Source organism: Cydia pomonella, chromosome 19, assembly GCF_033807575.1.
Source record: "Cydia pomonella isolate Wapato2018A chromosome 19, ilCydPomo1, whole genome shotgun sequence".
Lineage (NCBI taxonomy): Eukaryota > Metazoa > Arthropoda > Insecta > Lepidoptera > Tortricidae > Cydia > Cydia pomonella.
Window position 1 is genome coordinate 17,499,095 of NC_084721.1, and position 16,510 is coordinate 17,515,604.

Consider the following 16,510-nt stretch of genomic DNA (forward strand, 5'->3'; position numbering starts at 1 on the left):
TTTATTTCATAACTGTATAAACTCTAACAAATTATATTTTCTTCTTCTATCACTTTAAACATACCGTCAAGGCTCTTTTACTCATCTAACATAGACTATCTGCACCATGAACACGAACACTAATTTAGAAAGCATTTTGATTTGGACTTACACGTTACGGTCTCAAGGTAAATCCACTGAAATTCAAGTTATAGTGATAGGTACATAAATCAAAGCGTTCTGCCAGGGTTGATTTTAATACTCTACTGGCCATTGTTTTTAACTGTACCTATTTAGATTCCCTTCTCTCTAGGTCTGCTAAATCTAAGCCTGTATTCTGAAAATCGTATAACGCATAAAAGAAATAACAATTATAATTTATTCCTTATTTCATTACTTATTTATGTAGTCTAAAAGATGTATAGGATCTAAGATAGTTAAAATCTAATCTTAGTGTGCCTAAATCTTTAATATAAAGAGATAACACTTACATTCGCATACCGGACATTTTTGACATAAACATGCATCCGTTACTCACCAACGAAAACAGACAACTTACTGCGCGTGCGCCGCATTGAAAAACTGTCTGTCCTACGTAATTAAATTTAAGGGAATATGTTTTATACTTAGCGGGGTTTTAGCGTAGCATTGTTAGTTGGCCATGTTTAACTGTTGTATTATTATTCTTTTTCTCAAACATAATTACCCGTTAAGAAAACTAAATAGGTTTTAGTGGTGTATTTGTAATATGGATCGCAATAAAAGTCTTTTAAACACACAGTTAAAGAACGTTAGCCATGTTTAAGCGTAGTAACTGTTTTTTTGTATAGGATTTATTATAAAAAAGTGTACGTGATAAAACATAATAATAGGGTTAAATGGCTTTAATGGAAATTTATAAAGTTTTTCCAAGTAAATGTGTTTTAGCTTTGTATGTTGTAAAAAATTAATTAAAATAAACAACTGGCTAAGCGCTTTTATATTACTTATAGAAGAATAATGTGGGTTTGCGATTTTATAGTATCGAGAAGTATCATATTATAATGCAGTTAGCGTGTTAGGTCGAGTCTGTATCTCCGTAACTACAAATGATAAAAATATGATTCCAAGACCAGTCGATAGAGAATTTTTTCCTGTCTTAGAATATTCATCCAAACGAAAACTGGTAATATGCAGCTTTGATAGGTTTTAGTGATAGGACGGCAGATATAAACGTAGTCCCCTTTTTCCTTCCTGGATATTGACTTTATGGAAAATATTTGTTCAGAATTTATTGTATATTAATAAGCAATAGATAGTTATGCCCCTTTGTTTGACGTTTTTTGATTTGTTGATTATTTTATTATAAGAGTTAGGAACGAAAAACTAATTCCATACAAATTGTTAAAAGCTCCTAACTTAGAACTATTAAAAAAACCCGGACAAGTGCGACTCGGACTCGCTCACCGATGGTTCCGTACCTAAAAATTCCATTATTTTTTTATATTTTACAAATTTACAGTTTTCAGATTTTTCCCTGTACTTCTAGTTTAAAGTGTAAGAGGAGATTACTTGACAAATTTCATGGTGTAGGTCAATGGAAAGTACCATATGAATTTTGATTTGATATACGTTTATACGGTCTTTTTTCTGTTAAGCTAGAAATTTGTTTTTTCACAGCTTCAATGGACTGAAGACCAAGAAACAAAAAAAAAAGAGTCAAACGAAGAGAATAGCTATTCTTAATATACAATAAATTATGTTAAAACATTTTCCATAATATCAATATCCAAAGAGGAAAATGGGGACTACTTTTAATGCAGAAGTGGCCGTCCACCGATCCCCTTACGAAATCGTAGTCATAATTGACGTTACGGCAACGCAGGCGTTCGTTAAAACGCAGCACGATTCGTATGCGGCGCGCGGCCGACGGCTACGTGCCAAAAGCGGCTCAGATATGCGGACACAGTAAACTTGATGTCATCAGTAGACGTTATAATTTTAAGGTTTATTTCTAATTTCAATTTAAAATGTTCATCATCGCAACGAACCAAAGGCTAAATAGTATGCGTCTCAAATGGTATACCACGAAGAGAACTTTGCTGAATTTAATGCAGTACTGAGCATGCTGCGCGATTTGCCCCTTAACATGTTCACTGAAAGATATAAATACTTATCCAAAATATACCCCTTCCACGAAAAGTGACCCATTCTCCTTGCTCTTGTTTGTATGTCTAATTATCAGGCATCAATGAACCAACCGAAAAACATCAATGTTACTAACAAAACTTCCATGCCATACAGATATATGAAATATTAATTAAAACGTGTAATTTACATCCAATAAACGCAAGTACCACTTGAAGCTCGACGTAAAATATATGTGACGGGTAAGTCAATTATTTTAGGTTAGGCCATTTTTATATCGTAGGTGGAAATTGCATTTATCGTAAGGGACAAACGCCTACTTTTGAGGGGAGCCATTTTTTTATAACTTGGAAACTACTGATCCTATAAAGATGAATCTTAAATGTTTACTTTACAAATAACTTCATCTACACTAACTTATTGAAAATCAATAAATTCAGTAGTTTAGAAAATAGTGTCCATAATAAAATAACAGTGCGTTACGCCTCTGAAAAAACATTATTTATCTGGCAAAATCTCTTACGCCCTTCAACTTAATTATAATTTTTTGTCGTAACTGCGTGAACAGTATCATTTACTATTACGAATTTATGTTGGAATGTCATTATAGTTTCGAGATTATATTCGCTTTGTGTGGTAGGGCACAGCACAGCGGATGTCATTTCAGATCTAGAGCAGAGCCCAACTGGGGAAGTACCTCCACCTTACAGAAAATCGCAGCCAAATAACACTAGACCCTACTCATAGTGTTGTGTTCCTGCCGGTGAGTAAGGTTGCCAGAGCTCAACGAGGGGCGGGAGGGGGTTAGGGTCGGCAACGCGCATGTCACTCCTCTGGAGTTGCAGGCGTACATAGGCTACGGATACTGCTTACCATCAGGCGGGCCGTATGCTAGTTTGCCACCGACGTAGTATAAAAAAAAATGAATATATATTGAAAGTATATTTCATCAATCGTACTGTTCTAAAACATTACCTCATGATCTATACATATAACCTCATAGCGACTCCGTACGTCACACATTTTAAAACAAGCCTCATTCTAAAGGAAGGAAGCAATACAGTGAAAGAATCCTTCCGTCTTGGATGCCCTCCAGCGGGCCAGTGAATCAAAAGAAAAATATTTGTTTAGACCAGTGCGGGGCAGGGTCGATATCGATATCGGATTCAGACTACACAAGCAAGTCAGACTGCACCTACAGCAGCAGTTCAGCGCGACATTACACCAAGCGAGCACTACGATTTTTTATCGTGCGATAATTTTGTCGCAGAAATGCAACGTATTTGTTTATACGTCAGTGCGCGCATATACGAGAAAAAATCGCAGCAATTTGAAAATTGTGATTTTGCCACGACTACTCGCGACGCGATTGTCGCAAAAGTGAATTGCAGCAGACTGAGTTGTATGGCGCGCGCAATGCGATATTAGACATCACGGCAGTCGACAGTAATATATATAGTAAAACCTTAAGTCACTCAGCAATTTCTTTGCAGGGGGTCACTTCTCTCTGAAGCTGACTATACATATCTATACATTTTCACGTAATACCTATCGGAATACTATTTGCCACACAAGGACGAAAAATGAAAGTATGGATCTCCCCTCACAAAAATGTCAAACGTCATTAAATATTCATCATTCAAAATCATCACTCAAAAAGCCTCAATCAAACTCAGCCAACATTAAGAAACAACTCAAAATTAGCATCAGATTACTTTACCGTACCCACTAAGCGGTTTTAACTTTTGGCATCTTAGGCCAGTTTGCATTTAATTAAAAGTAAATATAAATATAGGTTATATCATAGTCGAATACGCATCGCTACATAAAAAAACAACTTGTAATATGTTAATAAAAATTATATTATATATTAACCTAGATTAGTTAGAATAAGATTAAAAATAAATGAGTACCTAATTTCGCCGTTAAGCTTATCGTTTGGCGAAACTATTATAAGTTTAAAATGAGTATAGTAAACTGACCTTGACGCTTTCGACAGGAACTGGTGGGAGACAAGTCAAGACCGGGATATGTGGAAAATATCATTATTAATAATCACTTTTCTGCATACAATTCATTAGTTATTGAAGTATGCACACAGTTTTCATGCGCTGGTGTGGTGAAAAATACGTTTCTTTTTTTCAAGTGCACTATCGATATATGGATATCGATAGATGAACTTCCATCTCTACCAGCCTTAGAAAGCTGTTTTGCCGAACCGAATCAATAAGCCGAGCTATTTGCTTGAAAGCAAAGATATTACTTAAGAACAGATGAGATATGGGGACCTGTTTTTGTATGCTCCTTGATGTGTATTAAGGAGGTCTTAGGCGGGATGATGGTTAATTATGCTTATGCTTAACCTTATGCACGTGTATTTAACTTTTGTTACTATAAAATACAAGTAACGATACTTTTGAAAATTTTATACCTCCTATAAAACAAATTCCCCTGCCGCGTCTCTCTGTATGTTCGCGATAAACTCCAAAACTACTGCAGCGGTATCATGGTCGCATTTTTATCACCCGTCATGTTATGCGTCACTTTCGCACTTACATATTTGTTAGAATGGGACAGACATGGTGACAAATGATATAGAGCCCATCTTAGCCCTACTGAACGGATTGTCAGGCGTATAATTTTTTAGGGTTTTGTGTAACCCGTGCGAAGGCGGCGGCTAGTAGCAAAAATCCACGTGGTATTTGACCGTGGTACTTTCATCCATTCCATCCATTTTTCTTTTCTTCTTTCTTCCGTTTTTGAGGTGTTGTCGAAAAAATTATACAATTTATTAATTACACAGCTAAACTGTGGAATGAAATGTCGCCTGCAGTTTTATTCGGAGATTTACTAAAGTGCGATTTTTTTCGGAAACTAGAAGACTCGGAACTACTAAGTCTCCGTTGTCCGTCCGTCCGTCCATCTGTCCACCTGTCACCAGGCTGTATCTCATGAACCGTGATAGTTAGACAGTTGAAATTTTCACAGATGATGCATTTCTGTTGCCGCTACTATAATAAATAAAATAAAAATAAAAAAGCCTTTTATTTCCTGCAAACTAAGACTATACATTTTGCCATAGCTAAAAACACACTATCTAGATTATGATTAACACTAACTTTTTTTTTTTTTTTAGACTAATAGTACTTAAAGTGCAAGAACCCCTCCGCAGGTGAAGTGCTCCTCCAAAGATGCTCATTTTGCTCTGTTCTGGGCTATTTGCATCCAGTTTGAACCAGCTATTTTATTTATCTCATCCGCCCATCTTGTTCGCGGTCTTCCGTTACCACGTTTCCCACGTGGGCCTTTCCACGATGTCACTCTTAGGGTCCATCGGCCGTCTGTCGTGCTACATGCCCGGCCCATTTCCATTTTAGCTACTACTATAACAATACTAAAAGCAGAATAAAATGAATATATAAGGCGGCTTCCATACACTAAACGTGTTTTTTTTTCCGTTTTTATAGATAATGATTTTATAGAATCTGACTCGTAGTTCGCCGGTTTTTTAGTTAACAAAACAAAAAATCTTCTATCTTATTCTTTTTTTGTAACACATTTTAGTAAAGAAATCTCGAAGCGCTATTCAATATTTCGGTTTTTACTTGTTCCAGAGTGGACTTCAGAAACGGCCCCCCAGTCCACTGGGCGGTCGCCGGCGAGTTCGGAGCCCGAACCCACTTCGTGCTCAACGAGTCTGACACGTCGTCAGCTCATCTGGCGGTCGAGAAGGTGGCTCACAGGGATGAAGGCGTCTACAGATGTAGGATAGATTATGTGGATTCGCCTACTAGGAATTATAGGGTCAATTTGACTGTTATTGGTAAGTTAAATTGCACTTACGATTTTTAATTTAGATGTGTGAGAAAGATTGAACGAAGGTGAGTCGTCAATAGGTCATAGTGGTGGAGAAAGTGGCTCACCGGACCGTTGATTTCGAGGGACGAATAAACTACTTACCTACAAAACATTGCCGCTAAAACATAGTTTTAGTAAAGACAGCAGTTTCTAGTAATATACGTTTGTTTTGATTCTTATGATTCATGAGAACTCAAAGAGCCATGGAGAGAAGTATTCTAAAAATAAAGAAGATACAAAAAAATACAGTATAAAAATTAGGCAAAAGACCAGAGTAGTTGACGCTCTCACACAAGGGAGCATTCTAATTCTCAATAAATTCCTCGTCATATCTCGCGAGCAGCTGTATAAATGGTTCGAAAATTCTCCTATCTCTTTCTCTCTGATAAATAATATGAAATGAAATACAATGCAGAATTTTCTCATTAGTAGTTTTTTTGCAGTTCCTCCTGAATCTCCAAGAATATACGACTCCGAGGGTCGTGAGATTCTTGGCACAGTGGCAGGAACGTTCAGGGAAGGACAGGATCTACTCCTGTCTTGCCAAGCTTCTGGTGGTAAGTGAAATTATTTTAAATTTCTAATTCACAAGAAACATATGAGGGTTACTTTAAAGTCTGTATATACATATATATATTACAGATAAGATAAGATTATTTGTTGATCTTAGAAATTCTAAGGGTTCAAAATTAAAAAAACCCCAAATTTGGGATATTTTGAGAAAAAAAAAATGTTTAACTTGGTATTCACTCATTATTAATCTTAACATTTTAAAACCACAATACTGTACCTGATGAAACTGTATACTCATTAAAATGCTTCTGGTTTCGAGTTTCATTTTACTAAAATAATGTAATCTATCACTAGGTAAACCACCACCAGACGTCTCTTGGTACCGAGGAGAAGAACGCCTGGCCTACACGAAGGAGGGCTCAGTCTGCCAGCTACTCCTTCCAGAACTGACGAGAGAGATGGCTGGCACGAGATTCCAGTGTCGAGTGGAGCCTCCGCTGCTGAAAGCGGTGTATAGAGATGTTACACTTAAGTTATTTTGTAAGTTTTTCTACATTTTTCGTACTTACATTCCTTTTATTAATATTTTCATTACCCAACTTATAAATTTTACTTATCCATTATGTAATTTTGTAATTTTTTTATCGTACACAACTCATTATATCATGTTTATGTTACTTTTGTTGTAACTGGTTATTGACATTGTCATTATCGTCATTGCTGACATTGTTTTTGACTTTGTTCTCGTCATTTTTTGTGTTGTTTGATACGATATTATCTCAGCACTTTAAATTATACTTTATTATGAGCGGACAAATAGGTCCTCTTTTTTTATGTAAATGTTTTGTGTTTATTTAAGATTTATTGTAGTACAAATGGCGGAATTATTGCCTTAATCAATTGATCTTCTCATCTTTAGCACTCACAAAACACATTAAGCATATTAAGTTAGCCAGTTTAATCTCATTTAATTTGATAATTTCTAAAAGCGTTGATATTAATATCAAAATTGTCGAATATTTTTGTTGAGTCCTTTTCTCGTACGTATATCGAAATCTATTATTGCTATCGGCTGCATTTGCATGCATTTCTGTGATGGGTGCGGTATTCACAAACACGTTCAAGTTTTCATTTTGCCATAAATTTTCTTCTATTAATGGTAAGCATGCAGATTGAAATTAATTTTTGCCTGCTTGCTTTACTTCTATTTCATCATCATTTAAAAATTTAAGCTAACTAGCTGAATCAATACTATCACTTTCCATTCCATCATCATCTGTATAATTGTTTTTGTTGCAGTAAAACCACAGTTCGTCAGGGTGACGGGCAATGGCATCAGCAGAGCTGGACATGACCGAGCGTTTGTTTGTACCACGCGAGGGTCGAAGCCAGCTCCCAATATTGACTGGTTTATCAACTCACAGAAGATTGACTCCACATTAACAGAGGTAGGAAAACACGAAAGTTTGTTTCAATATTTGGATGCTTAAATGACCGGATGTATGGGCGTGAAAACGTGTATAAATAGAGATTTAGATGAACTCACTCAACTTTATCTTTAAATCTACATTAGTTAAGCTACTATGCCAAGTTTGGTATGGTTTTCGTATAAATCATTTATGGTCCCTTAAAAAAATTCAACTATATCACTTTCACACCGTTTTTAAAATAATATTTCACGCTTCACGCCAAAACCACTGAACTGATTTACTTGAAAGGTAGTAGCTAAAGTTAAACAGTCACCTATTAACTTTAGATGTCGCCGACAAATTTCTGGTGCAGGTTGGCCTCGGCCGAGGCTGAAACCAACATGCACCAGAAATCTCTTCGGCACTACTTCTTGGATATTCTTCTTTCTTGGAAAACCAATTTTGATTCGGACAAAAAACCTTTAGTCCAGAAAATTTTACGTTTTTATAGAGAGTACAAACGGAACTAAAGAATATCAGTAAATTTAAGCCCTAAGACGCTTAAATGAAGAACAAAGCTAGTACGGGAGTAGAAACAGAAGGAGGAGAGGGGGAAATACTACATTACTGCAGAGGCCGTGAAGTACGGGATTGCAGGACGATATTGCGGTAGACGGATAAAGCGAGTCTTGCAATCCCTGTTCCGGCCAAGGATTGTATAGTGCTTTTCTCAAACAATGTAAGAATATATTATAATTAAAATAAGTACTAAGTAATCAAGTAAATAAGTTTAAACTTGACATTTGAAAGAGCTATTTGAGCACCTTGTTTAACCGCTTATAAATATGGTACCATAGATTTTGTTGCGAGAGTGGTCGTTGGCTGTATGTAAGTAATATTTCCTTTGTCAGTCTAATCTTAGTGAGCAAATTTAAAAAGTTAGAGCAGCGGATAATAATGTACGTTTCATACTAACTCCCTACAATACTTCTTGGCCTAGGTCAAGAAGTAATGTAAGGAGCCATAAATGAGCAGCTTCATGTCTTCATTTCGTGACATTAACGCATATATTTCGGAGTATGTTTGAGAAAAGTAACTTACACTTACAGCATGATTAGGTTCTATTTTATTTAAGTATAAGTTCGTTCCGATCAATAACGTGCCAGCCTCTACTCTGTTTGTCAAACAAAGGCTTCTAACCTTAACATTACCGACTTTATCTCCAAATCATAAACATTTTCCATCAGGTGGATGTTGATGGCGAGGTGACAAGAAGTGTCCTAACCTGGAGGATACGGAGAGAAGACAGTGGAAGACAGCTGGTCTGCCGAGTCTCCAACCCCTGGTTCCCGGCGTACACGCTGGAAGACTCGGTTGTTTTGGATGTTATGTGTGAGTTTATGGATCTTTGTAATAAAAATTATAACAAATACTAATGGACAATCATACGCACATCGATCTAGCTCCACAGTAAGCTCAATAAAGCTTGTGTTGTGGGTACTAGACAACGGTATATATTTATAATGGGTAGATATTAACTTAAATACTTAGAAAACATCAACAAATATCTGCAATGAACACACAAATAAATGCTTTTACCAGGATTTGAACCCGGGACTTCCTGCGTTGTAGGCAGGCTAGGAGGCCGCCTCGTATTTAAGTATTTCTTTATCTATTATATAAAATTTATTATAGAAACGGAAATAACAGAATTAAGTGCCGCTGTGTCGAGCTCCAGGTGGTGCACCAATACAAGTACTTAGGCCTGCTCATAGATTTTAAATTCTCATGGCAGCCACACGTAAGCCTTGTGCGATAGACTAAGAGCAGTGTTTGAAAAGTGTTCCACCATTATGCCCCTAGTGTAAATTTTGTCGATAGCGAAACGTGACGTACGCGTTTGCGTTAAGTCTCATTTTGTATGGGTTTTTAAACAGCGCGCCAAGCGGGACGTTTTGGAAAGTCAAAAATCTCATACAAAATGACACTTAACGCAAACGCGTACGTAACGTTTCGCTGTCGAAAATATTTACACTAGGGGTACTGAAGTTTGTATTAATCAGGGCCACTTTGTACACAGTATATTATGCGCTAGTGGATTCGGTATACTTCGATAAAATAAAAGCCTTGCAAATAAGATTCATGAAATTGATGGTCGATGAAAAGATAAAAACTAAATGTGAAAGTAGCACTTATGACCAACTTTTTGTAGATTATTGTTATTATTGGCTATGGAACAATTTTGTAATAATGAGTTTAAAAAACCTGTCTCTAACCAAAGACTATTCCGAAATAGAGATTGACAAGCTACTTTTACCTAGTTTTACGAACTATTTTGGGCAAAGATGTAGAAAATATACGGTACCTAGAATCTTTAATGACTCATATATGAATATCAGGGTTAAAAAGTATATGTGTAACAAAGCAATCATTTAAAAAGAAAGTAAGCAGCGTACTACTAACTAAATTTAAAAACACAATACAGTAAAAGTAAAGTAATTTATTAAGAAATAAGTTTAATATGTATAAACATATATAGTAATAGTGATTCTTAAGTAATGACAATAAGAAGAAAGTGACAGTATGAAGAGCATAGATGGACTAATTCGCATGACTGAACATAGAGAGAAATATAGACATATGGTCGCCAACCTCCTGGACGGAGATGGCACGTGAAGAAGAAGAAGTAATGACAAACAAGATAGTACAGTCAGCATCAAAAGTAGCGGATCAAACAAGGTTTCAAAAGTATCTACCATTCTGTAACAGCTTAACAAAATGTGATGGTTCTTTATGTAGAACAATTAAGACGGCAAAAGATATACTTTTGAATGTAAATTTTAGAGATTTATCTATATTTGGAAAAGTTATCCAGAATATCACATACTTTTGGCGCGTTGTTTCATCCGCTACTATTGATGCTGACTGTACACAGTGCTGTATTGTCTTGTTTGCCAGTGCTATTGCTATTAATATAAATATTACCAGCTATAGAAGATAAAGAACCTTCACTTAATGTTATTTGGAGCCTCGTCTGCCAACAAACCATACTCTGGTTTGGCGGAAGTTGTAATTTAGTTTTAAGGTTAGTTTTTTTTTTAATATACATTTATTTAAAAAAATAGCTAACGTAGAATTTGAAACCTAAATCTAAAAAGAAATAAAACTAATCTTGAAATAAACTACTCAAAACGATCCCCCTGTGGCATGGTGCCATAGATGCTGGCAGCATTTCCTCGATCGCAATACTAATTCTTTATGCGAGGAAGCTGCCTGCTTTACGATCACCGGTGGCGTCTGCTATTTCTTTTTACAAACCCTTAAATGATTAATCGCGTATTCATATTCATATATTTATTGATAAAAGTAATTACACGTCCAAAATTGTTACATGATATCGTATTACATTTAACTAAATGTACCGAAATTGTAAAATTAAATCAAACAAAATGTCAATGCGTAAGTTTGGCGAACCTAAAATAAGTTAAAAATGTACCATACTATTAAAAAATATATATATACCTAATTATAAATCAAATGTCAACAATGAATACATTGGACAAGTACAAATTATGACTTAATATTAAGATTAAAATAATTTGGTACAAAAATAATTTCTCAAATAAAATGTAAATAGGTAAACATAGACTATGTATATATATATATATATATATATATATATATATATATATATATACATAGTCTATGGCTGCCCCATACTCAATAAAGATTGTTAGGGCTAAGACCTTATACTAATATTACATATCCCCCTATTTTGGTCTTACTCACAAAAGTCAACAAATCTGGCCTTTCCTACTTAGGTACAACTCGTGGAAAAACTGCCTACATTCCACACGCCCGATTCTAACTTATTCTCAGTCTATGTACCTTTTACAGTAGTTTCCTCATATCACTGCAGAACTGCTTAATTAAACCTATATTTGTCTTATGAAGTCTCAGATCTGAAACAAGTGTAACAACTCTTCACACGGTATTTAAACTAAGTGCAAAATTGTATTTGCTTAAACTTACGAATGTTAGCAATGTAACCATCGGTACTTGCACAATATCTTTGACTTTTGAACATCAAGTAAGCTACTAATTGGGAATATTGGAAATACCTGGAGAGATTGCAACGTTTCCGTAAAAACATAAACCAAACTGGTAAGGTCTTCTCGATCTTCGATCTTTTTCTTTAACGACCGGTTTGGCCTAGTGGGTAGTGACCCTGCCTACGAAGCTGATGGTCCCGGGTTCAAATCCTGGTAAGGGCATGTATTTGTGTGATGAGCATGGATATTTGTTCCTGAGTCATGGGTGTTTTCTATGTATTTAAGTATTTATAAATATTTATATATTATATATATATATCGTTGTCTAAGTACCTCAACACAAGCCTTATTGAGCTTACTGTGGGACTTAGTCAATTTGTGTAATAATGTCCTATAATATTTATTTATTTATTTATTTATTATCTTCGTTTGGCGCTGAGAGTTGGACATTGAAAGCTGCTGACCGCAAACGCATCGACGCCTTCGAGATGTGGTGCTGGAAGAGGATGCTCCGTATCCCCTGGACAGCATTTCGAACTAACGTTTACGTCTCTGAACGTCTACGTCTCGTCATCCGAATGTCTACGCAGAAGCCTTGAATATTTCAGTCATATTGCAAGAACGATGGCAACCTCGAAAAGCTCATGGTAACCGGCAAAGTGGATGGGAAAAGGACTGGACGTGGACGCAGTCCAATACGTTGGTCTGACCAGATCCGCACCGCTCATGACTCCACAGTTCACATGGCTCTCCACACCGTCAGAGACAGAAACAGATGGAGAAAGATCGTAACAAAGAAAGTGGTACAAAAGAGCGGTCACGATTGTCACGGCCCACAATGTTGAAGAATACAACGCATGGAGGGGGAAGCTACTAATAATAAAGATGAATTTACAAACTTTCTCGGAGCTGAATTTTAAGCTGAGCTAGATTGGTAGGATATCCGGTAGAAGGGGGATAGCCTTTGATTATACAGTGTATAAATTAAATATGAGCGAATATTTAAACGGTAGCATCGAACTTAAGGAGTATAAATATTATATAAATATAGGACATTATTACACAAATTGACTAAAGTCCCACAGCAAGCTCAATAAGGTCTGTGATGTGGGTACTTAGACAACAATATATATATTTATAAATACTTAAATACATAGAAAACACCCATGACTCGGGAACAACTATCCGTGCTCATCACACGAATAAATGCCCTTACCAGGATTTGAACCCGGGACCATCGGCTTCATAAGCAAGGTCACTACCCACTAGGCCAGACCGGTCGTCAAAAGTATATTGATATAAATTTTACTTAGAAATACAATGAAAATATTAACCACACAAAATAATTCGGCCCGCAATGTAAAGCAACTCACGAGTTACGAGATACGAACTTTTTTAAGTAACTGTCAACGCTTGTTGGAAGTTACTATAAAAAGCTCGCATCTCGTAATGTCATGTGAATTTCCTATCTCAAGGAACAAGGAACGATATATTTCACATAATCTAAGTATAACTTGGTATAACATGATAATATAGGAACACCACAAATACGCCAAGTTAAGAGATAAATCCAACCGGTGCCAATTTGGACGGCGTTCAAGTGTGTGGCGCTGTATCAACTATGAGGAGTCACTCAAGTAAAGATATTATGCTTTCACCCGACCGCAGAAGAGGCGATTATGTTTTTTTTTAAATTTTAAACTCTCCGTAGTAATCAGAATAAGTTACCCTATTATCTTGACCGAGGCTCGGAAACCGGTTAAATTTTCATACCGATATCACGTACTTGGCGCAAAACCTTTTAATTTCCGTTTCGCTCGAAAAACCGTTATTTTTAAACCGATACCGAGGACCGAGGGATTAAGTGTGATTGTAAAGAATGAATTATTTATTGTTATGTTATTAATGATGAAATTGATAATTCAATGTATATATATACCGTATTTTTTGACATTTAGATTTTATTCTAGAAAGGTTCTAGACTAGTATTTTTATACAATTTTGATGTATGACGATCTTTTTATGAAATTCTTATTATTAAGTTTACCATATCTATAATAGTTCAATGTTTTTTTTAGAACAATAATAACTGCATCAATAAATTGCTCTGATATTTAGATTAAGATGATATTTGTAAAATTTGACGATTTAAAAGTGCTTGTTGCTAGGCCTATTTGAATAAAGAATATTTTGATTTTTTTGATTTTGATATTTATGAGAACAGTTCTTGACAAGTTAACCGTTAATATTTTTTTTCCTAAGTTGGTGTCTATGTTTACGTGGCACACCATCAGCCCGGCGGGCCGTTTCGTCGTTCCTCGAATGAACCGGTTTTTTTAGGTAATAATAAAATTCTTTAAACGTTCGCGTTCTTATAAAAGTTCGGAGAAAAACCGAAATAAAACGGTTTTACCGGTATTTTAACCGGTTCCGAATCTTGATCTTGACTGCCTCTTAGTCTAGTCGGTATCGGTAGTGACTCTGCCTAGGAAGCAGGAGGTCCCGGGTTCGCATCGTAGTAAGTGCCATGTTTATCACAATTATTGGTATTAACACATTGAGTGCCGGGAACCCGCTTGGCGGGCGCTCTGTTCATAGTCGCTTTCCTCTACAAAGCGGGAAAACGCTAGAATCGGCTACGCGTGTAGCGCTACGAAAACGTTGGCAGTGAATGCGTTAAAGTTATGGATGTTTTCTATGTATACTGTATCTATAGTGTTTTTATTTAATTCCGTTAGCTTCAGAGTATCGGTAAGTACGTTTAAGGAAACTAATTGGCATTATTTGTAGTTAATAAAAAAAAAGTAATTAAATGTTGCATATAGCGTTGTTGTAACACGAGCATTACATTTCACTAAACCAAACAATTGAAAACTGTGACATATCATAGCTAAACTGTGGAATGAACTGTCGCCTGCGGTATTTCCGGACCGATACGACCTTCAAGCCTTCAAGAAAAGAGCGTACTCCCATCTTAAAGTCCGGCAACGCACTCACAACCCCTCTGGTGTTGCAGGTGTCCATGGGCGGCGGTAATCGCTTACCGTCAGGTGATCCGTCAAATGTATTAACTAGTACTACTTAATACTAATCAATATGTAAACAGACCCTAACTATTGATTATCTCTGTAATGGAGTTAGAATACCGGTGTCTTTAAGCAAATTACTTGATAAAGACCAGGAATACCCCCTTAAAATTAACTGAAAAAGGTGAATATACAATAGTTATCTAGTACCCACAATACAAACAAGTATTGAGCTTACTGTGAATACTGTGGGCCTCGGTAGATTGGTGTAAAATTGTCCTACAATATATGTATTTATGTATCTTGCGTTTCGAAGATTTATCACTATCACGGAAAAGATATTAGATATTTATGGAATACGATATTTTCCTCGTTAAAGGTTTCCGTAACGTCATATTAGTAATAATAATTCAGCCTATATACGTCCCACTGCTGGGCACAGAGGGCTCCGCGAACCACGTTCGACGTGTTGCCTATGTCACACTTACGTACGAATTTACAAGTGCGACAGAGAGGTAACGCGTCGAACGTGGTTCGCGGTAGGCCCTCAGGCCTCCTCTCATGCGTGAGAGGGCTCGGGCTATAGTCCCCACGCTAGCCCAATGCGGATAGGGGACTTCACATACACCTTTGAATTTCTTCGCAGATGTATGCAGGTTTCCTCACGATGTTTTCCTTCACCGAAAAGCTAGTGGTAAATATCAAATGATATTTCGTACATAAGTTCCGTAAAACTCATTAGCATGAGCCAGGATTTGAACTCACGACCTCCGGATTGAAAGTCGGACGTCATATCCACTCGGCCACCGCCGCTTCTAAAATAAACTAATTTAAATTATGTGCACAAAATATGGTGATTAATAAATGTCAGTCATTATCTACAGTCAAAAAAGTTCAATCATTTTATTACTAATTTTATTTTATCATGTTTTGTCTAACAATATGATTACTAAAAGCAAAACGAATCTTTTATAGTTACCGTCTTTCCCCACTGAGCGTTTTAAACTGCTGAAAACAGAACTAATTGAAATTGTCCTTCCCTAAAGTTGGTCAACCCAACCGAATCTTTTACTCGTATCTAAAATTACACCAACCAATTCAGCAAATAGGCTACATTTTCTAATCATGAGTAGGGTGGCCAGAAAGTCCTGTTTGCGGAGGACGGTCTCCGACCGCGACCGCGGCGTGTGGTTACCGCAGTTTACTACGAGTACAAAGATAAAGCGGACATTTTAAATATAGTTGCTGTTTGAGATGTGTTTTTAGAAACTTTGTACTAATTGGTCGGTGCTAAATTGTTGTTAAAAAAACGTTTTTGCAAAATTTGTACTTTACGTTATTAAATCGTTTTTTGACTCGTCGACTTTAATGGTTGAATTAAGATTCCGTATATCAATTTATAATTGCGTACTCTCTATGTATGGGATCCAACTCAACTATAAGATTCATTTCGATACGTTGTAGTCAATATTGACCAATCACGTGCCGCCGCGCTCCCATAGAAAATACTAAACGGGCGTGAGGTACGGGGCCCGGGGCGCGGGGC

The 16,510-nt window shown here is 36.4% G+C and overlaps 1 protein-coding gene across 4 annotated transcripts in view; it reads left to right on the top strand.

Annotated features, from left to right (window-relative positions):
* Positions 1-16,510, top strand: part of LOC133528127 (nephrin-like) — a 217,789-nt gene that overhangs the window by 156,693 nt on the left and 44,586 nt on the right. For all 4 annotated transcript variants that reach the window (XM_061865362.1, XM_061865360.1, XM_061865359.1 and 1 more), the window contains 5 exons: positions 5,721-5,929; positions 6,408-6,521; positions 6,832-7,017; positions 7,777-7,925; positions 9,134-9,278. In XM_061865362.1, coding sequence (XP_061721346.1) covers positions 5,721-5,929; positions 6,408-6,521; positions 6,832-7,017; positions 7,777-7,925; positions 9,134-9,278 — 803 coding nt within the window. The remainder of the gene's footprint in view (positions 1-5,720; positions 5,930-6,407; positions 6,522-6,831; positions 7,018-7,776; positions 7,926-9,133; positions 9,279-16,510) is intronic.